The sequence below is a fragment of the Pseudophryne corroboree genome, chromosome 9, assembly GCF_028390025.1.
Source record: "Pseudophryne corroboree isolate aPseCor3 chromosome 9, aPseCor3.hap2, whole genome shotgun sequence".
NCBI classification, from domain to species: Eukaryota; Metazoa; Chordata; class Amphibia; order Anura; family Myobatrachidae; genus Pseudophryne; species Pseudophryne corroboree.
The window spans coordinates 281,455,304-281,479,719 of NC_086452.1; the positions used below are offsets into that span (position 1 = coordinate 281,455,304).

At 47.0% G+C, this 24,416-nt stretch overlaps 1 protein-coding gene across 1 annotated transcript in view; it reads right to left on the bottom strand.

The window, feature by feature from the left end:
• Positions 1–849: 849 nt before the first annotated feature.
• Positions 850–24,416, bottom strand: part of MYH9 (myosin heavy chain 9) — an 889,869-nt gene continuing 866,302 nt past the window's right edge. Inside the window, 6 exon segments of the mRNA XM_063940322.1 lie at positions 850–1,916; positions 12,526–12,698; positions 12,784–12,892; positions 13,012–13,220; positions 13,854–13,977; positions 14,134–14,222. Of these exon segments, the coding sequence (XP_063796392.1) occupies positions 1,802–1,916; positions 12,526–12,698; positions 12,784–12,892; positions 13,012–13,220; positions 13,854–13,977; positions 14,134–14,222 (819 nt within the window). The 3' untranslated portion in view covers positions 850–1,801.

The following is a 24,416-nucleotide window of genomic DNA, read 5'->3' on the forward strand; positions in this document are numbered from 1 at the left end:
AGCAGGACTCACTGTAAAATAAAAAACCTAAGCTAAACTTTCTCTAAGCAGCTCTTTAGGAGAGCCACCTAGAATTGCACCCTTCTCGGCCGGGCACAAAAATCTAACTGGAGTCTGGAGGAGGGTCATAGGGGGAGGAGCCAGTGCACACCACCTGATCGGAAAGCTTTACTTTTGTGCCCTGTCTCCTGCGGAGCCGCTATTCCCCATGGTCCTTTCAGGAACCCCAGCATCCACTAGGACGATAGAGAAAACTGCTTACTGTATAAATTGTAACCATGCAACTATATATATATATATATATATATATATATATATATACACACACACACACACTGTACATTGTGATATATTGAATACATATCCTTTTAATAACAAATATATACACATCAATGAGCTTTGGAACTCAGATAATGTGTGGGTGTATTGTTTTCTCTTATGGGATGCAGTGTTTTGGATGTATAGCGCACATTCATAGCAAATGGTTATAAGATGCGCAGGCGTCCACAATATATATTAGAGCGGGCATTTTAAATATTTGTTAGAAAGAAATTTGGCATTTACAGTGGGGGCGAGGTATAGAGGGGGGACCGGAGCATCCTTAGATCTCAAAAGCTTTAACTGTTTGGTGCGCAGTCCTCTCCAACCAACTACACCCCAATGCCATCCCTGTGGATGCCTATGGACCCTGAAGAAGAAACTTTTATAGATGTCTTCAGCTATGTTTTAATTACATTGCATTTACAATCAAAACCCGAAAATCATGTTCAAATAGGTATGTCAAATAATCTTATAACAGCTTAATAAACTTGTAAAAACTAAACATAAAATAACCACACTGGATAAATATTTGCAGCAAAATCCATAATTTATTATGTAAAGCAACAAGGTGGCCATGGTTTAAGAGCACTTGACTCTGTGGACGCAACCAGGTTGCAGTATAAAGGCACTTTGAATACACAGGATAAACCGGCAGAATGATACTATCAAACTCTTCATAGGCGTTATTTGGTTTGATTAGAGACTACTTTTGATTCTTACGAGTTTGAATATTCATCTGGAAAGATCCTTCTAGGCAGGCAGTGACACATAAAAATGCATTTGAAAACGGTGACCAATACAATAAGGTGAGTGCAGAATTATCAGTTCATATAAAGGGTGCAGTACAGCTATTTCTCCAGTTATATATATCCAATAGGTTATTTATCCCTAAGATACATGAAGTACATGAAAGACATACTTGTAATGTAAAAAAAAAAAGTGATCCATACTTCTGATTAAACATTTGGTCCTTAAAATGATTTTCCAATGACAGCAAGTGGTTTATGCCCTTTAAGGTTGAGGTTTTTAAGGACTACTATTTTTTCCCCCTTTAATTAATGCTAATAGTAAAAAAAAAAAAAAGGCAGCAAGAGTCAAAGATTGAAAGTCAAAAGAACAAATCAAGGGGAAAGCTTAAATTATTTCCTCTGAGCAGACTCATCCTTTCAAAAAGATAGTAGTTTTGGCAATAAGTCATACTTAAAACGGTTACAGTGTTTACAAATCAACAAATCCATTCTGGCTGTCATTATTGAAAGTGCACAAACATTGACTAACATTTTGAAGCCACAGCAACCAGAAGCTATGACTCAAGTTACATATAAAATGATTGCGCAGTTTCATGTTTTTTCAAAAGAGCACAGAAAAATAAACTTCCCCTCCTAGGAATGGTATAGTTGTGTTTAGTTTAGCAATTGTCTTGAGCAAAGGATGAGGCAAATAAGAAAAAAAAAAATACATAAAAAGTTTCATAGACTTCCTAATCGGCAGATTTAGAGATTCCAGAGTCAGTTTTTCCATCCAAATCATCATCAGAGGCATCCTCAACACCTTTCCTTCCAACGCGCCGTGTAATTAAAGGTACATCACCACGCCTGTACCAAAAGAAGATTGAAAGGAGACAAAAATAAGTATGCACAGCATTAGACAAACCATAAATAAATCAAAGTTAAATGACCCTCGCAATCCTCCCACCTGTTTATGGCACCATCTAGGTTTGTTTCTGCTTGGTAAAAGGGCATGCAGCTCAGGTAGAAGACTGACCGCTACACTTGGACCTGCACTCATTAACACTGTTTGAAGAACAGTGAATTCTAATTGCTAACGATTTTTTTCTTGAAATGCTTAATGGTGGCTATTGCATCTGGAGAGTTTCACTTTTAAGTTAGATAAAACGAAAGTAGACTTACCTTTGTTAACTCTCTTTCTTCGCTGTTCAGAGGTTCCACAGGGAAACATTGGGTTGTATGTGCTGGATGCAAGTCTGGGCACCAAACAGTTAAGCTTTCAGTGTATCCCAGAATGCTCGGCTCCTTCTCCCCTATTAGCCCGCCTCCATGCTCAGGCATCCAGTTTTGTTAACCAGCTCAAAGAAGGAAGTGGATAGAAGAAAGATGTTAGGCACATAAGAACACACTCTCACAGACATGAGAAGGGAACTAGAGACAATGCCACAAACATCCAGAGAGGCCAGGTGCATCAGGGTGGGCACCCTGTAGACCCTATGAACCTCGAAGAAAGATAAACTCTTGTTTTCTTCAGGATTCATAGGACTCCACAGGGAAACATCGAGGATGTCCCAAAACAGTATTGTAAGGGAGGAGATGCGTCTGAGGGGGATAAAAGAATCTGGCATCCAGTTGTAGCATCCTGCGAGATGAATGTATCAAAGGCATAAAACCTAAGAAACGTGTGAATAGAAGACCACGTAGTCACCTTGCACAATTGTTTAGTGGACGCAATATGGCGTGCGGCCCATGAAGGTCCTACAGACCGGGCAGAGATTGAAGCTGGCACAGGAAGGTCAGCTTGAATGTATGCTTGTGCAATGACAATTCTAATCCATCTGGCCAAAGTCTGTTTATTAGCAGGCCAACCCCGCTTGTGAAATCCATATAGTATGAACAGAGCATCAGATTATCTGATAGCACTAGTACGGTCTACATAAATATGTAGAGCACTTACCACATCCAAAGAGCGTTACTTTGTTGACAAGTCTGGTGAGAAAGGCGGGAACAACGATTTCTTGATTAAGGTGGAATTGAGAAACCACTTTAGGGAGGTAAACCACCTTGTCTTGAAGAAAAATCAGGAAGGGAGGACAACAGGAAAGCAAAGAAAAAACACCATCTTTGTAGTCAGCCATTTGAGATCAGCTGACTCTAAAGGTTTAAAGGGGGGCTCCTGAAGAGCGTCCAGCACAACAGACAGGTCCCACGGAGCTACTGGAAGGACAAAATGAGGTTGACACCCTGAAGGAATGTACGTACAATTCTGCGTTGGAGCCAAACAGACCTATTTGACGAAAAGCAATCAGTCTCAAAATTTTAAAAATAGTTACATCATAATGCTTGGCAGCATACCATGGAAGTAAGTATGCCACACTCTATAATATATACGTGCTGAGGCAGGTTTGCATGCTTTAAGCATTGTTTGAATAACAGCATTTGAAAATCCTTTTGTTCTTAGGATTGATGATTCAAGAGCCACGCTGTCAAAGACGAGTTAGAAATGGATGGAGACATGGGTCCTGAGATAGGTCCTGTCGTTGACGAAGTTGAAGGGGTTTCTCTACTGAGAAGCCTTGGAGATCGGAGAACCAATGCCCTCTGGGCCACACTGGAGCTATCAGAATGAGGTTTCCTCCTTCCAGTTTGAATTTCTGAGGTAGAAGGACCGATAAGGCATTTACGAATGCGGCTTGTGGATTTCTGGACCAGAACCCAAATGCTGGAACTTTGTGGTTGCGGCAGGAGGCCATGAGATCCACGTCCCATAGGGCCCACCTATCCACTAAGAGTTGGAAAACCTCTGGATGAAGAGCCCATTATCCAACTTGAACATCCTGACGACTGAGTAAAACCGCTTCCCAGTTGAGTACACCCAGAATGAGCACTGCTGATATGGCAGGAAGAGGACGTTCGGTCCCTCTGAGGATCTTGGCCACTTCACCATTTTGCTGCGAGTGCTGCCCTGGTGATTGATATTTGCCACTGCTGTGTAATAGTTGTAATGAACTTGAATTGGTCTGTCCTGAAGATCATTGCGGGCTAGGGTCGAAGCATTGTACACTGCTCTGCATTTCAGCACATTGATTGGTAACTGAGACTCTGTCAGGCTTCATCGTCCCTGAAACTAATGTTGTTTGGTTAGAGCTCCTCAGCCGCAAAGACTGGCATCCATTGTGAGAAGCACCCAGTTGGAGATCCAGGAGAGCCGACTCTTGTCCAGGTGATGGTCGTGGAGCCACCAAGTCAGTGAAAGACGAACTTCCGGAGTCAGATTGATCATTCGAGACTTGATGCGATGAGGGTGACCGTTACACTTGGAAAGAAATCAGCCGCTGTAGAGGGCAAGAATGAAACTGCAATTTCCACCATGTCGTATGTTGACACAATCAGACCGGGGACTTGCATTGCCGAATGATCGGACACTCGAGGATGGTGAAGGAACTGGTGTATTTTATTCCTCAATTTCAAGATCTTGTCCGATAACACGAAAAGTTGTTGATTTTTACAGTACGGCATCCACTGAGATGGCATAATGGAAAACTTTTTCCAATTGATTAGCCATACAGTATGTGATGATGTAGGAAGGCAACTGCAAGTTGAATGTGACTGGGGAGGACCTCGTGTGAGTTCGTCCAGATACGGGAGAATTTTGACTCCAGACGACAAATGTATGCTGCCATGACTGGTCAATATCCTGGGTGCCGTAGGTAGTCCAAACGGCAGTGCCTTGAACGGATACTGTTGGTTGCAGATAGAAAAAACGCATGAATCACTGATGTGAAAGTGCAATAGAAATATGCAGCTATGCATGCTGTATATCCAGTGACCCCACAAAATCCCCAGGTTCCATGGCCAAAACTATGTATCGCAGGGTTTCCACATGAAACTTAGAAACTTTCACAAACCTGTTTAGAGATTTGAGGTTGAGAATTGGCCGGTATGACCCGTTGGGATTTGATACCAGTGACAGGGACGATTAGTAGACTCTTCCCCATTGACACGTAGGACCTGGAACTATCACTCCAGATTGTAGAAGTGAATGGACCATGTCTTGTAGTGTCAGGGCCTTTTCTTGATCTGATGGAAGGCCAGTGGTGAAATACTGTTGAGCGGGCAACCCTTGAACAAGACTGCGTACCCGTGAGAGACTATTTCTTCTTACCCAAGTCTCTTAAGTGGTTGTGGTCCATACCTGCGCAAAGTACAGAAGTCAGCCTTCCACCTTGAGGTCTACCAGGGGGAGGCCCACCCCGTCAGGCTGCAGGCTTTGCTGTAGGTTGACGTACAGCCCAAAATTGCTTGCTTTTGGGCTTAGTGGACTTTGGAGCACGTGTTTGTCTCGCTTTTCCTCGTGGGCGAAAGGTACGAAAATTAAAGCTTTTGATGCAAGTAGGAGTTGATGGCAAATAAAATATGTCCTGTAAAGGGTAGAATTTCCAATGTTTTCTTGGAATCTACATCAGAACGTAGCCAAATATGTCGTGCAAGCAATGAGGTTGCAGACACCTTTGTTGCCAGTATCCCATCATCTGAAAACGCTTCACCAATATAAGAAGTCACTTTCTTAACATGTTCTTGGTACATTCTGCAGTCATCAAATATATATGTGAACGCAGTCTCTCTTCAATTGCCTGTAACCATGCTTCGATAGCCTTTGCGGTCCATGAAGCTGCCACTGTAGGTCTATGAATAGCACCAGTGATAGAAAAGATAGATTTCAGACAATTTTCTATTCGTCTACCTGTTGGCTCCTTCAATGATGAGACGGTTGCGACAGACAAAGTGAATGTCTTTACCAGAAGTGAGAATCCACTGGAGGAGGAGTTTCCCAATTTGCACAATCCGCTGCTGGGATAGGATAGCATAGCAAAATAATACACACTTAAACAAAGGAAACTTTTTACCAGGAGTATTCCAAGGTTCCTGTCTAATGTCCATTAGATGATCAGAATGTGGAAACTCTGCTTTGACTATGTTTCAATTCTTAAAAATTTTCTTTTTTTTTTAGCAACATGTGTGGGTTCCTTCTCTGATAGCTGAAGTTGTGTAATAGCATAAAATCCTTTTCTTTGAATCCACAGGGGGGCACTGGAGTACTCTTGGGATATGGACAGGGCGTTAGCAGAGATAGGCACATTTATATATTTAAATTAGTAACCCTCTTCCCCCTCCGTACTTCCAAGACGCCGCAGTGTTTTTTACTGAGCCGAACAGGAGTGAAAGAGGATGAACAATGGAGAATTACATAAAGCATTTATAAGATAACGAACAACTAGAAAGTTGAAACGACAACCGATAATCACCTTAACATTCAAACAAGTAGATGATCATGTGTTCCTTAAGATATACTGAACTTACCACAATACAGGTGAAACTGCTCTGGGTGGGTATCCAGAGTCCCCCGTGGATTCAAAGAAAAGGATTTACCTAGTAAGTACAAAAATCCTATTTTCTTTTTCATCCACTAGGGGTCGCTGGTTGGCACCTGTAACACTAGACGGCCAAAGCTAGATGCTGATGCCGCAAAAGTATCAAACTTGTAAAAGCGCACAAACGTGCACTGATGACCAAGTAGCTGCAAGGCAAAGTAGCGTCGTGGTAGCCCGACGACCTGCTGCCCATGACGTTCTCACAGAACACGCAAAATTTTCTGAAATAGATGCAGGCGGTTGTAAACTAGCATGAAAGTAAGCTTGACGAACGGTCAGCTTAATCCATTTAGCCAACGTCTGTTTGGAAGCTGGCCAACCTATCTTAACTGCATCACAGAGAACAAACAATTTACCTGTTTTACGTAAGGTTGATCTGCGGGCTACATAAATGCAAAGCATGCGAACCACATGCAAAGAAGCTGGAGTTCCTGAAATGTCTAAGAAAACAGGAAGTACGATTGGTTGATTTATGTGAAAAGAGGATACTACCTTTGGTAGAAAAGCGGGATTCGTCCAAAGTTCCGCTCTGTCATCATGAAACACCAGATACTGTGGTTTGCGTGGCAACACACAATTCAGAAACACACCGTGTCGAAGCGAAGGCTAAGAGAAAAACTGTTTTCTAAGTTAGAAACTTAACATCCACTTGTAAGGATTCAAAAATGGAGGACTGCAAAAAGTCAAACTAGATTCAAGTCACATGGAGCTCTAGGTGGTATAAACGGAGGTTGCACCGTACGGACACCTTGCAGGAAAGTTTGCACTGTTGGCAAAAGAGCCAACTGGTGCTGAAAGAAAATGAATAAAGCAGATAGCTGCACCTTTATGTGTCACTAAACTTAGTCCTCCATCTAACCCAGTCTGTAAAAATAGCAAGAGACGGGATAACTTGAAAGATGATGTCAGAAACTTCTGAGATTCACACCAACCAATATAAGCATGCCAAATCCTGTGATAATGAGCTGCTGTAACTGGCTTCCTAGACCGTAACATGGTTGGTATAACAGACTCCGGAATGCCCTCATCTTAAGAGCGGTATCAACAGCCACCGTGGACACTTTGATCCGCTTTAGCAACCGCGGAAGCAGCGGAAATGGTGGAAACAGATACACAAGGCTGTACAGCCACGCTATCGTGAGAGCATAGACGGCCACTGCCCTTGGATGTGTTGTTGTGGACACATACTTGGGTGTCTGATGATATTGGCAAGATGCCATTAGATCCACCTGTGGATAACCCCACTGCTGGACTAACATCTGGAACACCCCTGAATGTAAGGCCCATTCTCCTGGATGAAAATCCTGATGACTGAAAATCTGTTTCCCAGTTGTCCACTCCTGGAATGAACATTGCCGATATCATTTGGTGATGAACGGTCTAATTCAGGATTCGCGCAACTTCTCACATGGCCATGCGACTCAGAGTTCCTCCTTGTTTGTTAATGTATGCGACTCACGTCTGACTGAACCTGAACAGTCTGAGACTGGAGTTTGTGAACTGAACTGCCTGTTGCAGAGCGTTGAAAATTGCCCTGGGTTACAGGACATGTGACAGTAATTTCTCGGTCTGATCATAGACCCTGAAACGGACAATGCAGAACCACTGCTCCCCAACCTCTGAGACTTGGATCCATCATCAGAATTATCCAATTCCAGACTTTGAACTTTTTTTCCACTGTGAGATTTTTGTTTTGGAGACACCAGAGCAGTGAAACTCTGGCCCTTGGAGACAAACGCACCATTTGATGAATCTGTACCCACATGAATCTGTGTTACCAGTGCCTCCACCGCCACTGCATGTGGGTCTCTTGACCTGGAACAGTACCTCCCCAGCTTCTTGTTGAGGTGGGAGGCCATCATGTCTATGTGAGGAACCCCCCACCAACCGGTTACCTCCTCGAACACCTCCGGGTGGAGGCCCCACTCTCCCGGATGGAGATCGTGGCGGCTGAGGAAGTCTGCTTCCCAGTTGTCTACTCCCAGAATGAAGATTGTTGACATCGCCATCGCGTGCCTTTCTGCCCAGAGGAGGATTCTTGACACATCTGAAGTGGCAGCCCTGCTCTTCGTTCCGCCATGTCGGTTTATGTAGGCCACCGTGGTCACGTTGTCCGACTGCACCTGAACAACCCGATCCTGTAAAAGGTGTGCTGCTTGCAGAAGGGCGTTGTACACGGCCCTCAGCGCCAGGATGTTTATTGGGAGAAGGGATTATTGATTCGACCACCTTCCCTGAAAGGTTTCCCCCAAAGTGACTGCTCCCCAACCTCTTAGACTTGCATCCGTGGTTAAAAGGATCCAGTCCTGAATTCCGAACCTTCGGCCTTTTAGAAGGTGCGGAAGTTGTAGCCACCAGAGGAGAAATCCTGACTTTCGGAGACAGGCGTATCCTCTTGTGTGTAGGTGAGAGCCCGACCACTGGTCTAATAGGTCCAGCTGAAAAGGTCCAACATGAAACCTGCCGTACTGCAGAGCATCGTAGGCGGAAACCATCTTCCCCAGAAGGCGTATGCATTCATGAACAGATACTCGAGTAGGCTTTAAGACATCCCAGACCATTGTTTGAATCACCAATGCTTTCTCCACCGGGAGAAAAACCCTCTGCACTTCCGTGTCAAGGATCATTCCCAGGAAAGACAGCCTCCTTGTCGGCTCCAGATGGGACTTTGGAAGGTTCAGGATCCAACCGTGCTTCCTGAGAAGCTGTGTCATGACCCATGTGATGAAGTCACCTGGCCGCGGTACATGGGCCCACATATTTGTGCAAATGTGTGCTAAGAACTTCAATTATACTCCATGTTAATTGTGAGGGTCTATGTTGTTAGTGCTAAGTGTGCATCTGCATCTCTCTTCCTCCAGCACAGTATTAGAAGCCTCAGCATGATAGCACCTCTTGATATCTTTAGTAATAGGATGTGCAATTCAGGTTCTCCCTCCTCATTCCCAGGAAAGACAGCCTCCTTGTCGGCTCCAGATGAGACTTTGGAAGGTTCAGGATCCAACTGTGCTTCCTGAGCAGCTGTGTCGTGAGCGCGATGGATCGCAACAACCTCTCCCTGGATGACGCCTTGATCAGGAGATCGTCCAGATATGGAATTATGTTCACCCCCTGCTTGCGGTGGAGAACCATCATCTCCGCCATCACCTTGGTGAAGATCCTTGGTGCTGTGGAGAGCCAAACGGCAGCGCCTGGAACTGATGGTGATCGTCCAACAGTGCAAACCGGAGATCAGCCTAACGCGGCGACCAAATGGGAATGTGGAGGTAAGCATCCTTGATGTCCAGCGATACCAGGAACTCCCCCTCCGTCAGTCATGAGATGACAGCTCTCAGAGATTCCATCTTGAATTTTAACTCCCTGAGATAAGGGTTCAAAGACTAAGTTTAGAATAGGCCATACCGAACCATCTGGTTTTAGTACCACAAAAAGGTTCAAAGAATAACCCTTGTTCCACTGTTGATCTGGAACTGGAACAATGCCCTCTGACACCAATCAATTTTCTGATGGCCTCCAGAAGAATTGTTCTGTCTGCCAGCAGAGCTGGCAAGCCTGACTTGAAGAAACTGAGGTGGGGGATCTTGAAGCTCCAGTCTGTACCCCCTGGACACTATATCCAGGACCCAGGGGTCCAGGCCAGATGACACCCAGACATGGCTGAACTGCCGGAGTCTTGTCCCCACCTGACCTTCCTCCAGGCCTAGCTGTCCACCGTCAAGCGGACGACTTAGGGGTATCAGAAGTGGGCTTCTGTTCTTGGGAACCTGCGGGAGCAGGTTTCTTTCCCTTGGCACGACCACCTCTGAAGAGGGTGTGCGAAGGCTTGTTCTTTCTAGACTTCGTGGGCCGAAAGGACTGTGACGTGGCTGGTGATCTGCCGGGTCCTTCAACGCAGTAGATCCCGGGACTGGCAACCACCACCTGCTTAGACAGCCTGGAAACAGAGGCGTCGACTATCGGCGGGGACTCCCATCTCTTTCTATCTTCCTCTGGGAAGGGAAAAGCAACCAAGTACCTCCTAGGGATCTGAAATTTCTTTTCCAGAGTTTCCCAGGCCTTTTCAAAGATAGCGTTTAATTCTTTGGATGCTGGGAAGGTGAGGGGGGGGGGGGGGGGCTTTTTATTATCTTTAAAAAAGGCCTCCTCCACCTGTTTAAGAGCTGTGTCAGAAATATGTAAAATATCCCTCACAGCTTCAATTATCAACTGCACCCCCTTAGCAAGTGATGCTGTCCCCCTCAACACATCCCCATCACCGCCTGCAGGGTCAGAGTCGGTGTCCATGTCACCTGTGTAAGCAATGCAAGTGCACGTTTTTGAGAATGTACCACAGGGGACCCCGAGGAAGCAGTATCAGACCACACAACCATAGAGGATTGTAGGATCGAAGTGGCATGCTCAGTCCGAGCTACCCTATCAGAAATCTGAGAAATAGTCCCCCTCAGAGAGGCTAACCATTCTGGCTCTCTAACCGGGATCTGCGCTACAACAGTGCAATCCTGATTACATGGTATGGAGTCTTCCTGGGAAGACAAATCTTCAGCAGCATATGAAATAGTGTCCCTAGACATGATGTCACACACACCAAACACCCCACAAACACACAGGGTATTTACTTAGTTTACCCCCAAAAATGGCAGAGAGAGACAGAGATTGGAGCCAACCCACACACAGCACTATTAGAGTATAGGGAAACCCCAACCCGCACTGACTGTGTCCCTTAATAGGTGACACAGTCTATACACAACCTCCCCTCCCTTCTACAACCCCCTGGCACCGTACAGATAGCTGGAGTTGCTCTGGAGGGACCTGGACATCCACTAGAAGTGATTGCATGCAGGGAAAATGGCGCTGAACGCTGCTGGGTCCGCTCTGAGGAGAAGTTCCGCCCCTTCAATGGCGCAGTCTTCCCGCTCTTGGAGATTATACTGGCATGAGGAATTTTGTGCTGGCTGAGATCTGCGGACCCCGACAGGCTGGAAATGGTCAGTGTAGGATACCTTGCTGGCCCAGGGCGCCCCTCACAGCGCCGCACCGCAGTACCGCTGAGCCGTCCGGGAGCACGGTTAATACCACCCTTAAGCCACCCTCTTTACACTGACCCCCTGCTTGTAAGGGGGGACAGTGACTAACTCGCCAACTTCAGCACACTGAGGGGGTGGCGGCTAGCTGCCGGGGTGAGCGTTCCTCTGTGGCGGGGCGCGATCTGTCCCCTCTGGAGCTCAGTGTCCAGTCAACGGAGGCAGTGGCTCAAGACCCCGCAGGGTGGACACTGCTCCTCCCCCCCCCCCTCAGTCCCTCGATGCAGGGAGGCTGTTGCCAGCAGCCTCCCTGTAAAAAAAAACCAACAACTCTAAATTAAACTTTTCTAAAGAAGCTCTGTAGAGCTCCCCTAGCTGTAACCAGCTCCTCCGGGCACATTTTCTAAACAGAGTCTGGTAGGAGGGGCATAAAGGGAGGAGCCAGCCTACACTATTAAACTCTTAAAGTGCCAATGGCTCCTGGTGGACCCGTCTATACCCCATGGTACTAATATGGACCCCAGCATCCTCTAGGACGTAAGAGAAAATTATTTTAAGTGGACCACTCAGAGAAAGAGACATTTGTCTTTAACACTTTAATTGGTGCTAGAGTGATTAACTCCCACATGCAGAGAAGATTGTTAATAATTTTATTGCCTATCGATTTACATCTTGGATATGGATTTATATCTACTGTACATTGATAATCTAATTAAATTTGGGGAGGGTTATGTGATCTCCAAACAGCCAAGCTGGCACACAGTTGATGTATAAGTTTAATATGACCTGTGGCAGTATCTGAAATATTTTGCAGAATTTAAAAAAATGTTATACCACAATTTCAAAAAATTAAAATTATACAAACATATAGGTCTACATTTAATACAATGAAACATAGTTTCAGTTTTATGCTGCAATGAAAAGCAGAAACTGTGTGCTATGGGAATAGAAGTTTCCCTCTTCGAATAGACAGTTCTAAGCAACTAAAAAAGCCCAGAGTCGACTACCCGTAGAGACACTTACCGAAGCTTGCTCTTAAGGGTGTTAACCTCACGATTCATTAGATCTGCTGTCTCTGTGGCATCTTCAAGCTCACGTTGCAATTTACGCCGCATGGCATTGGCCCGCTGTGCTTCTTCCTCTGCTTCTTCTACCTGCCGTTTTAACTGTTTCATTCGAATATTGTTTTTCTCAGCCTGGAAGCAGAAAAAGTTTTAAGTATTACCCCAATGAGTAGCTGAAGTTTTTACTATGGCAGTTAAGTGATACATGTATAACTACCTGGTCTTTGTACTGTTCAGCATTGCGTCTTTCATCTTCTATCTGCATTAACATATCCTTTAATTTTTTCTCAGTGCGACGGACCTGTTTGCTGGCATTCTGTCTCTCTCTGCAGGAAAATCAAACAAAACAAAAAAAAACATTTGAGGTTGGCAGGCAGTATTGAACCAAAACTTCTATCTTACATGGTACAGACTGTATGACATTTCATAAAATTCTAATTCATACTTAGTCTCTGTATCAAGTTGTTCCTCTAGTTGTGCTATCTTTACTTCCAAGGAAGTGATTGAAGCCTTAAACTTGGATTTAACAGAGCCCTCCAACTCCTGTAGCTTTGTTTTCAACTCCTTGTTCTGGCGATCCAATTGCTGGCGGGCATTTTCATTTTTCTGAGAATTGCTGCGCTCTGCATTTAGGTCAGCATTCAGTTGGTCGACCTTAAAAATTGAGAACCCCCCCCCCCAGAAGTTCAAATAAAGCTTGTTTAAAATATTAGAGGTATTGCATGATCAGTTGCACTTATCCCTTAAATCAATGGTTCCCCAACTGGGTCCTCAAGGAACCCTAACCATGCAGATTTTGAAGATATCCATGGTTAAACCAAATTGACTGAAGTACTAATTAAGTCACCTATGCTCTAGCATGGATATCCTTAAAACCTGGAATGTTAGGGTGCCTTGAGGACTAAGTTTGGGAACCTCTGCCTTAAATACATTGTTAGTATGCAGTTAACAGAGTAGTTCTCAAACTTGGTCCTCAGGACCCCAAATAGTTAACATTTTCCAGGTCACCCAGCAGGTGCACAGGTGTATTACTTACTCACTGACACATTTTAAAAAGATCCACAGGTGGAGCCAATTATTTCACTTGTGATTCTGTGAGGGGACCAGGAAAACCTGAACTGTTTGGGGTCCCGAAGACAGTTTCAGAACCTATGTATTTGCCCAATGGGCAGACTAGCATGACCAATTTGAAAGTATTGCTAGTTTTTCCCCATCGATTGTCATATTTTTAAATGCTAAAAACATCTGTTCAGCAAAATGCACAATCAAAGAGGAGAATACACACACCTGAAGAGTTGCCTTTCTCAGTCTGTCATTGGCAAGCTCAGTGTTGCTCTGTTCCTCCTCCAATTCTTCCTCCAATTGTGCAATGCGGGCATCCAAACGTCTCTTTTCATCCAAAGCCAAGGCCCTAAAGTAGGCAGGCATGAGCAAAACAAGTTTGGGTATGATTATGTTAAACATACCCAAGTATATTCAAGGAATAAAATCTAAATGTGAATTTTATTTGAAAATTAGAGACCAAAGCGAGTTTGAGCTGTAGTGAAGAACAAGGAAACAGTCTTACCCTTTACCACTACTATTTGCAATTTCATCTGTCAATTCATCTCTCTCCTGTTGAGCTTGTCTTTTGGCACGCTCTGCAGCAGCAAGTTCCTGAAATGAAATAGATCACCAAGTTACAGAACAGCATATTAAACAAAACAAAAAAAAGGTGGATCTTTTAAAGATTCTATGTACAACTCCTGGAGAAACACAACTGCAAGCATTTGTCAGTTTAGCCACATACTAGACTGATGGTGTGCACAATTCTTTGCAGATGTCATCCATGGCAATCAAGTTAATCCCTAGAATCAAACATCCACTGCTTACTTTCTTTATAATAAACTATTGAGACAAGTTGTATACAGTAGAAGAGTCATTAAAAAGCATGTTAATATTCATCCAGTGATTCTGCCACTACCATTGCCCTCAGCAGTTGAACAAAAGTCCATTTTTATGTTGGTATTAACAGTCATTCCTCCCAGTATTAATTGATGCTTCTATTTTGAATACATTTAAAGACCATGTAAAACACTAAGCAATGGTGAATAAAAAGTGCTTAATATAAAAACCAACATTTAACTCCTTCTGCATCAACTTTTAGTTGTTACCTGACACAGGGTGCTGCTTCTCAGCATATCCTACTATAATATTCAATGTTCATAGATAGGCACTCTCGATCAAAAAAATTACATTTAAAATAGAAGCAAAAAGTCTCTCTAATTACTTACAGACCATAGAAAAAAAAAGTGCAAATGTGCATATGACGTTTTGGTCCGCAAAGGACCATCATCAGGACTAGCAACGATGCATCCAATCACCAGAGCAGCAAAGAGCACAGTGAAGCACCAAGACACATATATATATATACCACAAGGCATTACCCAGAATCCCCCACGCTGGAGCTGGTGCATCATGGGTGCTTGAATATAATATAACCTCACACGGTAACTTACATCAATCCAAATCTATTAAAATATTCATCATAATGAGAACGCGTTGGCAGGTAAAAGACGACAACTGTTAGTAGCCACAAACACAACACACTCACGACAGGAGAGGGTGTTCGCGGTTAATGCCAAACCAACCCAAAGAAGCTAAGTGCGACAGGGTGGGAACCCTGTGGAGCCCAGTGTACCTTGCAGAAAGTGATTTAACAACGGTAAGTTCTTACCATAAATCTTGATTCCTGCTGCGGGGTACACTGGGCTCCACGGGGAATGACATTGGGGATGTCCTAAAGCAGTTCCTTATGGGACCGGACGCACTGTAGCGGGCACAAGAACCCGGCATTCAAAGGAAGCACCCTGGGAGGCGTATAAAAAGCATAGACCATTATGAACGTGTTCAATGAGAACCACGTAGCCGCCTTGCACAATTGTTCAAGGGTCGCACCACGGCGGGCCGCCCAAGAAGGTCCAACCGACCGAGTAGTATGGGCCTTTATGGTAGCAGGAGCTGGAAGGCCAGCCTGTACATAACCATGTGCAATCACCATTCTAATCCATCTGGCCAGGGTCTGCTTGTGAGCAGGCCAGCCACGTTTGTGAAAACCAAACAGAACAAAGAGAGAATCAGACTTTCTGATGGAGCAGTTCTCTTCACGTAGATACGGAGAGCTCGTACCACATCCAAAGACAGTTCTTTGGCAGACAAATCAGGAAAGGCAGAGGCCGGAACCACGATCTCCTGATTAAGGTGGAAAGAAGACATCACCTTTGGTTAATATCCTGGGCGTGTTCTAAGAACCGCCCGATCACGGTGAAAAATCAGATATGGTGACCTACAAGACAAGGCACCCAAATCAGACACCCGTCTAGCAGAGGTAATAGCCAGCAGAAACAACACCTTAAGAAAAAGCCACTTAAGGTCTGCAGATTCAAGAGGCTCAAATGGAGACCCTTGCTACGCCTACAAAACCACGACAAGTCCCAAGGAGCCACCGGCGGGACATAAGGAGGTTGAATCCGCAACACACCCCGAGTGAACGTATGCACATCAGGTAAGGTCGCAATTTTTTTCTGAAATCAAACCGACAAGGCAGAAATATGAACCTTAATGGAGGCCAGACGAAGGCCCAAGTCCAGGCCTTGTTATAGAAAGGCGAAAAGTTTGGCCGTACTAAACTTGTAAGCGTCATGATTGTTAGATGCGCATCAAGCAAAGTAAGAATTCCAGACTATATGGTAAATCCGAGCAGAAGCCGGTTTCCGGGTCTTCAACATGGTTTGAATGACCGCCTCAGAAAATCCTTTGGCCCTTAAGACGGAAGCTTCAAGAGCCACGCAGTCAAAGCCAATCGGACTAAATCCTGATATACACAGGGGCCCTGAATGAGGTGATCTGGGCGCTGCGGAAGTAGAAGGGGATGCTTTATCGAGAGACCCTGAAGGTCTGAGAACCAATGCCATCTGGGCCAGACTGGAGCGATCAGAAGTAGGATTGCTCCTTCTTGCTTGAACTTCCTTATTACTCTGGGCAGGAGTGACACCGGAAGGAACACATATGGCAGCCGAAAGTTCCATGGAATTGCCAGTGCGTCCACGAACGCTGCTTGAGGATCCCTTGTCCTTGCTCCGAAGATCGGAACCTTGTGATTGTGTCGAGAAGCCATCAGGTCCACATCTGGAAGACCCCACTTGTCCACAAGGAGTTGAAACACATCTGGATGGAGGCTCCACTCTCCGGCGTGTACGTCCTGACGACTGAGAAAGTCCGCTTCCCAGTTTAGGACCCCCGGAATGAACACTACAGATATGGCTGGCAGATGGCATTCTGCCCACTGAAGAATCCGTGATACTTCCCTCATTGCCATGCGGCTTCGAGTGCCGCCTTGATGATTTATGTACACCACCGTGGTGGCATTGTCCGACTGTACTTGAACAGGTCTGTTCTGTATTAAATGCTGGGCCAAGTTCAAGTAGTTGAACACCGCCCGCAGTTCCAGAATGTTTATCGGGAGGAGAGACTACTCCTTGATCCACCGACCCTGAAGGGAGTGTTGCTCCAATACCGCGCCCCAACCCCTCAGACTGGCGTCCATCGTCAGAAGGACCCAGTTGGAGATCCAGAAGGGACGACCCCTGCTCAATAGTTGGTCCTGAAGCCACCAGCTTAGTAACAGACGGACCTCCGGAGATGAGATCATACGAGACCCGATCCGGTGAGGCAGGCCGTCCCATACGGCAAGAATCAGCCTCTGGAGAGGGTGGGAATGGAATTGAGCGTACTCCATGTCGAAAGCAGACACCATGAGACCTAGCACTTGCATTGCCGAATGTATCGACACTTGTTGACGAGATAGGAAACATCGAATCCTGTCCTGAAGCTTCAGGACTTTCTCCTGAGACAAGAAAAACCGTTGGTTGTGAGTGTCCAACAACGCTCCCAGGAGCACCATGATCCAGTTCATGAGCCACTCGTGGGCTTGCAGGAACCGAATAGTCAAATCAAGATGACGTAGGAGAATCTCTGGGGAATTTGCCAAGATCAACAAGTCTTCCAAGTACGGTAGGATCCTGACCCCTTGACGACGGAGTACAGCCATCATTACCGCCATAACCTTGGTAAAGACTCGCGGAGCCGTGGTCAAACAAAAAGGTAACACCCGAAAATGGTAATGGAGGTTGCCATCCGCAAACCTCAGGTACTGCTGATGCGACACTGCAATGGGAATATGCAGGTAAGCATCCTGTATATCCAGTGAGACCATATAGTACCCAGGCTCCAAGGCCAGAACAATAAAGCTTAGAGTTTCCAAACGAAACTTGGAGACCTTCACAAACTTGTTCAAGGACTTGAGATTGAGAATGGGTTGGGAAGACCCATTTGGTTCCGGGCCTAGGAACAACGGTGAATAGAACCCCTTGCCTCTCTGAACCAGAGGCACCTGTACTACCACTCCTGTATCCAGGAGGGACTGTACCACCGAATGAAGAGTCTTTGCCTTCACCTGATCCGAAGGGATGTCTGTCAGGCAAAATTGATGAGGGGGACGATTCTTGAAGGATACGGCGTAACCACGAGTGACGACTTCCCGTACCCAGGCATCGGAAGTGGTCTTTAACCATTCCTGGGTGAACCCTAGAAGTTGGGCCCCCACCCTGGGATCCCCAGAGAGAAGCCCGCCCCGTCATGCGGCAGGCTTGTCAGTTTTGGAAGCAGGCTGACGGGCAGCCCAGGCCTGTTTGGTTTTGGGCTTATTGGGTTTGGAAGTGCGAACCTGTTTTGGGTACGCCTGACCTTTTGATTGCCTTCAAACAACCCTCCACACGCTTGTCCGTCGGCTCTCTCAAGGACGTGACAGTAGTTACAGGAAGAGCAGAGGATACTACCAGCAGCGCCACTTACGAATCCACTGGCGGGGGTGTTTCCCAATTTTGACTAAGCTTCGCAGCGAGGGGGTAGCGAGCCAGCATCATCTTGTGAGGCGTGAACTTCTTTCCTGGATTTTCCCAGGACTCCTGACGTATGTCAACTAAATGGTCAGAGTGAGGCAAAACTTGTTTAACCACCTTCTGACGTTTAAACCTGTCCGGTTTCTTAGGGGCAGTGTCAGGCTCCTGTTCATCATCAACCTGAAGAATGAGCCTGATAGCCGCTAACAAGTCAGAAAATCCACCTGCGAAACAACTTCCCCATCAGATGCATCAGGATCAGAATCTGTGGGGTCCGTATAAGCGCCATCCTCATCAGACGAGGTGTCTGGGATGTGGGTGGATTGTGAGGAAGTAATTGCCCGCTTAGAGGACCCCTTGGTCTTAGGCGGGCGAGGGTTAGACTTTTGAGCAGTCAGTGATTGGTTCAATTGCTGTAACTGATTGGACAGTTGATCTGCCCAGGGCGGATTAACCGCGGGGACCATAAGCGGTTGTACCGGCACAGGAGGTCCCGTAGGGGGCGTTAGTCTAGTTACCAGCATATTCAATAGCGTGGAGAGGTAGCCCAAGGTGAGTCATTTTGCACCCCAGTTGCTACAGTCCCACTGGGAAGGGGGGGGGGGGGGGCAAGGAACCCCCAGAACCTGAACCCTCAGCTGCTATGTTATCCTCAACTGTGTCTGCAGCGTCACCACGCAGTGTGGGATCAGCCCCAGCTCCGTTGCCCTTTGTAGCTGACATAATCAAAAGCTCAATGCAAGGCAACACAGTACAATATCAGCAGCACAAAACCTGACAAGAACCCCCTGTGCAGTGTATCAGCACAAACAGGGAATTCAAGAGGTATATGGTGACTAAAAATCACAGAGAAAAATACACACTGAGTATATCCTGTGAACTGCCTACATTATGATAAACCTGACACACTTAGCCCCCTCAGGTTATAGAATACTAGGTGATTCATCGCGCCCTACAGGCTCTCTTCACACCGTCGCAAGGGGCTACGCCCCCTTAACCCCTGCACATACTTTGGGCGGGCAATATTTGTATTATATGGAGTATTACTTTCAAGCATAATGTTGTTAGTTGTTAAATATTTTCCGGCCAAAGGGCGTGCGATGGTCATGAGGGCAGGCCCTTGCGATGGCGTGAAGAGCGGACGCAGGGCACGATGAATGACCTAGTGTGTTAATATGTTATGTGAACATAATTTAGGTATAAAGACAATGTTTGGTAAATATCACATACACAGTGTGTGTGCTGGGAGATTATTTCTCATATACAGACCCTTCCCCTATATAACATCACATACACAGTGTGCTCGCTGAGGTCTTATCCCTCATCACAGTATATGGTATTGGCCTCTCACCAGCTTCATTGTCCCCGCACACTGCACCAGAAACAGCAACCACCATGTTCCTTCCTGGCCGCGCAAGGCACGGCGGGAGTTGTAGTCTCCCCACAGCACTGCCGTGACGTCACGGTGACATGCACCCTCCACTGTATATTCCTGTGCATGGGGAGGTGGGCCACCACGTCCCCCCGCGGTGCTCCCTGGGAGATGTAGTGCGCGGCCGCCGCTTCCCGGGGAGAAGCCGGCAGTGTTGTTGAACTACAACTCCCAGAGTCCCCGCCGCCTCTCGGCTGACTGAGAGCTGTGCGTCGGCTGCTGAGTGTTAACATGGCGACGGTTAACATGGCAGACGACAGCAGCGGCTGAGGCTGGGATGTGAGTGGCGGAGAGACGCCGGGGGGATCGCAGCGGAGTGGGCACAAAGGGCGGCCGTTGTCCCCCCCCCTCCCTGCCTCCAGCAGCGGCACACAGCCTGAGAACTGAAGGGGAGCCCAGGGCGGGTGTCCGCCCGACAGGCGAGATCACCATCCTCCTCCTCTCCGATCCTGGCAGAAGTTCCTCCGCACCAAACATGCCGCCCACCTGCGCAGTGGCAGAGCTCAGTGATACAGTGTATCATCCTGGGGAAACTGCTAATTGCCCCATTACCCCTGGGAGGGGCTGTCATCAGGGCACTGGCTGCTGCTAGGTGTAGCTCTTACTATTAGTCAGCGTGTGTTTTACCTAGTCTCTCCTATCCAGATCTGTGACTCTATGACTCAGAGTGCCTAGCCACTCCCAGCGTTAGCAAATGAGTCACAGAGTCACAGATCTGAACAAATATATAAGAGATAGCAATCTGAGTGAGACACGAAATGGAGGTCACACAGCAACTATATGCACACACAGAGTCACAGTTTGTACAATGCAGAAATTATGACATGCAATAAAACGGCACTGGACTAGCAATACAGAGTAGTACTATGTATAGCTATACACTGCATAGATATAACAATGCACAGTAAAGACAGGATGTATATCACAGGGTACTTGTACTAAATAACCCTGACTGAATGCACTTTTCCTTAACTAACACTGTCAGCAGACATGTGACACTTAAGTGTCCTGTATAATGCACAGAGCTGACAGGCAGGCGGCTTTACAGAAGAGGATTTGCCCAAACAGTCCCAGGAACAGCTCTGCTTGCTATAATGGCTCCCAAACGCTGACAGGGAGTTAGGGAGAGAGAGATGCAACTCCAGGGCGGGAACATTTACTCTAAATGGCGCCCTGAGGCTGGGGGAGGGGCTACAGGTCAAAGCCTTATTCCTCCGCTGGACTTCACCACCGGGTACTGGGGGCTTAGTAAAACGGTTTTATAAGAGAAAACCGACCTGTGCCCATGCCCTGGTGGTCTAGTGGGGTTCCTGTACTACCACAGTGTCCACGCCAGCCCGCGTGCGGCCCGCCTCCCACCGGCCGCGCGGGATCGCGATTAACAGCAGGTCCCGTTGAGGGGAACCCTTACCTCCTCCCTGCAGTGCAGCCGGGAGAGCAGCGGTCGTGTGTGTGTGACTAACAATGAAGAAAACCGGAGCCTCCGCAATAGGTACCCGGCAACCAGGGCGCGGGAGCGTACAGTGCCGCTGGGGGAGGTGATGGAGCTGCAGCAGATGTCTGACTGACATCTAACACAGTCAGTGTCTCTGCTGCAGCCCTTAAAGTCTTCAAAATTAAAAGCTTCTTTCAAAGCTGCTGGAGCAGCCCCCCTGTTAAGTGTCTGCTTACTGCATGGCACCAACTACAAAACTGAGCTCCTGTGCACGGAGGCGGAGTTATAGAGGAGGCGGTGAAAGGCATTCTGGGAACAGTCAAAGCTTTGTGCCTGTTGGTGCCTCGGATCAAGATCCTACTCTACACCCCAATGTCATTCCCTGTGGAGCCCAGTGTACCCAGCAGCAGAAAATCCTATTTTCTCTAGCATCCATAAGGGATACTGGGGGAAACTTAGTATGATGGGGACGTCCCAAAGCATCCAGAACGGGCAGAGACTGCTGCAGCACCACCTGCCCAAACTCTTTGGCCAGGGTATCCTCTTTGGCCAGGGTATCAAACTTGTAAAATTGAAAGTGAGGTAGCAGCTGAGCACACAGTTGCAAGGCAGAGACTCCACGGGCAGCCGCCCAGGAAGACCCCACCGATCTTGTGGAGTGGGCCTTCGGAGACTTAGGAACAGGTAAGGCTGCCAACACATAGGCCCTTTGGATAGTAAGCCAAAGCCAACTGCTTTGAAGCAGGAAAACTCTTTTTCTGCGCATCATAGAGCACGAACAAGAAATCAGTCTTTCTGATCCGAGCCGTCCGAGTGATATAGATCTTCAAGGTGGCTCGCACAGCATCCAATGCCTCTGGGGGAGCTGAAGAACCAGAACCCGACGGAACCACAATAGGTTGATTCAGGTGAAACGCGGATACAACCGTAGTCAGGAACTGCTGTCTAGGCCGGAGCGGAGCTCCGTTGTCGTAAAAGACCAAATATGGACTTTTACACGATAAGGCCCCCAATTCTGAGACACGTCGAGCAGAAGCCAGGGCCAGTAACATCACTGTCTTCCACATGAGGTACTTATCTTCTACCGTCATCAGTGGTTCGAACCAGGAGGACTGTCGAAATTTCAACCCCACATTCAATCCCAGGGTGCCGTAGGCGGCATAAACGGAGGTTGTATGTGGAGTACGCCTTGCAAGAAGGTCTGAACTTCTGGCAACACTGCCAATTTCTTCTGGAAGAAAGTGGAGAGAGCTGAAATCTGGGACTTAATGGAACTCAGACATAAGCTTTTATACAAACCAGCCTGCAGGAAACATATGAAACGTCTCAAGTGGAACTCTGCAGGTGGATATGTGCATTCCTTGTATCAAGATCTCCTTCAAAATGGTAGCATGTGAGCTAGGATGTTCCGCTCAACCATCATGCCGTCAAACGAAGATGCCGTAAGTCCAGGGAAGACGAACGGTCCTTGTTGAAGAAGGTCGCTTCATAGTGGTAAAGGCTGAGGGTCTTTGACGGACATGTCCTGAAGATCCGCATACCATGCCCTCCAAGGCCAAACCGGGGCAATTAGAAATGCCTGGACTCCCTGATGTCTGATGCGTTTGAGCACCCTTGGAAGCAAAGGAGCCGGAGGAAACGGGTTGACCAGCCAGTAAGGCCAAGTCAGTGCAACTACTGCCCTCGCCTTAGGGTCCCTAGTGCATGAGCAATATCAGTGAAGCTTCGTGTTGAGACAAGAAGCCAACATGTCTATCTGTGGGCAGCCCCACCGGTGGATGATCTGTTGGAACATCTGCTGGTGTAGACCCCACTCCCCGGTTGTAGATCGTGATGACTCAGGAAGTCCGCTTTCCAGGTGTCCATTCCCGGAATGAAGATTGCGGACATTGCTCTTGCATTTCTTTCTGCTCAGAGGAGTATTCTCGACATCTCGCATGCAGGCTCTGCTTTTTGTCCCTCCTTGCAGATTGATGTACGCCACTGCAGTGGCGTTGTCCAACTGTACGTGGATCGCATGATCCCTGAGGACAGGCACGGAGCAGAGCATTGTAGATCGCCCAAAGTTCCAGAATGTTGGATGGAAGAAGGCCTTCGTGGGTTTACCACCTGCCCTGGAACAGCACCCCCTTGGGTGACAGCTCCCAATCTTCGGAGACTTGCATCTGTCGTGAGGAGGGTCCAATCCTGAATCCCAAGACTCCGGCCCTCCAGGAGATTGGAGGACTGCAGCCACCACAGGAGGGAAATCCTGGCCTGAGGCAACAGCCGTATCATCCTGTGCATCTGAAGATGTGAACCGGACCATTTGCTCAGGGGAACCAGCTAAAAAATTCTGGCATGGAACCTGCTGTATTGGATCGCCTCGTATGAGGCGTCCATCTAGCCCAATAATCTTATGCAAAGATGGATGGACATTCGAGTAGGTGGGAGCACCATGCGGACCATCCACTGAAGTGTTCTTGCCTTGTCCACTGGTAGGAACATCCCCAGGAACAGGAGCCGTTGAATCGGCTCCAGGTGGGACTTCTGTAAGTTGAGGATCCACCCACGGTGTGACAGACGTTGGATAGAGCAGTCGATATGGAACAACAAAAGCTCCCTCCCTGGATCTTGCTTTGATCAGAAGATCGTCTTGGTAAGGGACAATATTGAACCCCTGGACCCGGATCATCATCTCCGCCATTAACTTCGTCAACACCCTCGAAGCTGTGGACAGGCCGAAGGGCAGAGCTTGGAATTGGTAATGATTGTCCAGCAGGGCAAACCTCAGGTACGCCTGATGAGGCGGCCAAATCGGAATATGGGAGGTAGGCGTCCTTGATATCCAAGGAAACCATGAATTCCTGTTCTTCCAGGCCCGCAATCACTGCTCGCAAGGATTCCATGTTGAACTTGAACACCTTCAGGTAATGAGATTCAAAATTGTGCCTTACCGAACCATTCAGTTTCGGCAACAAAACAGGTTGGAGTAACAACCCTTGTCTCGTTGTGGTATTGGTACTGGAACAATGACGTGGGACTGGACAAACCTTTTGTATGGC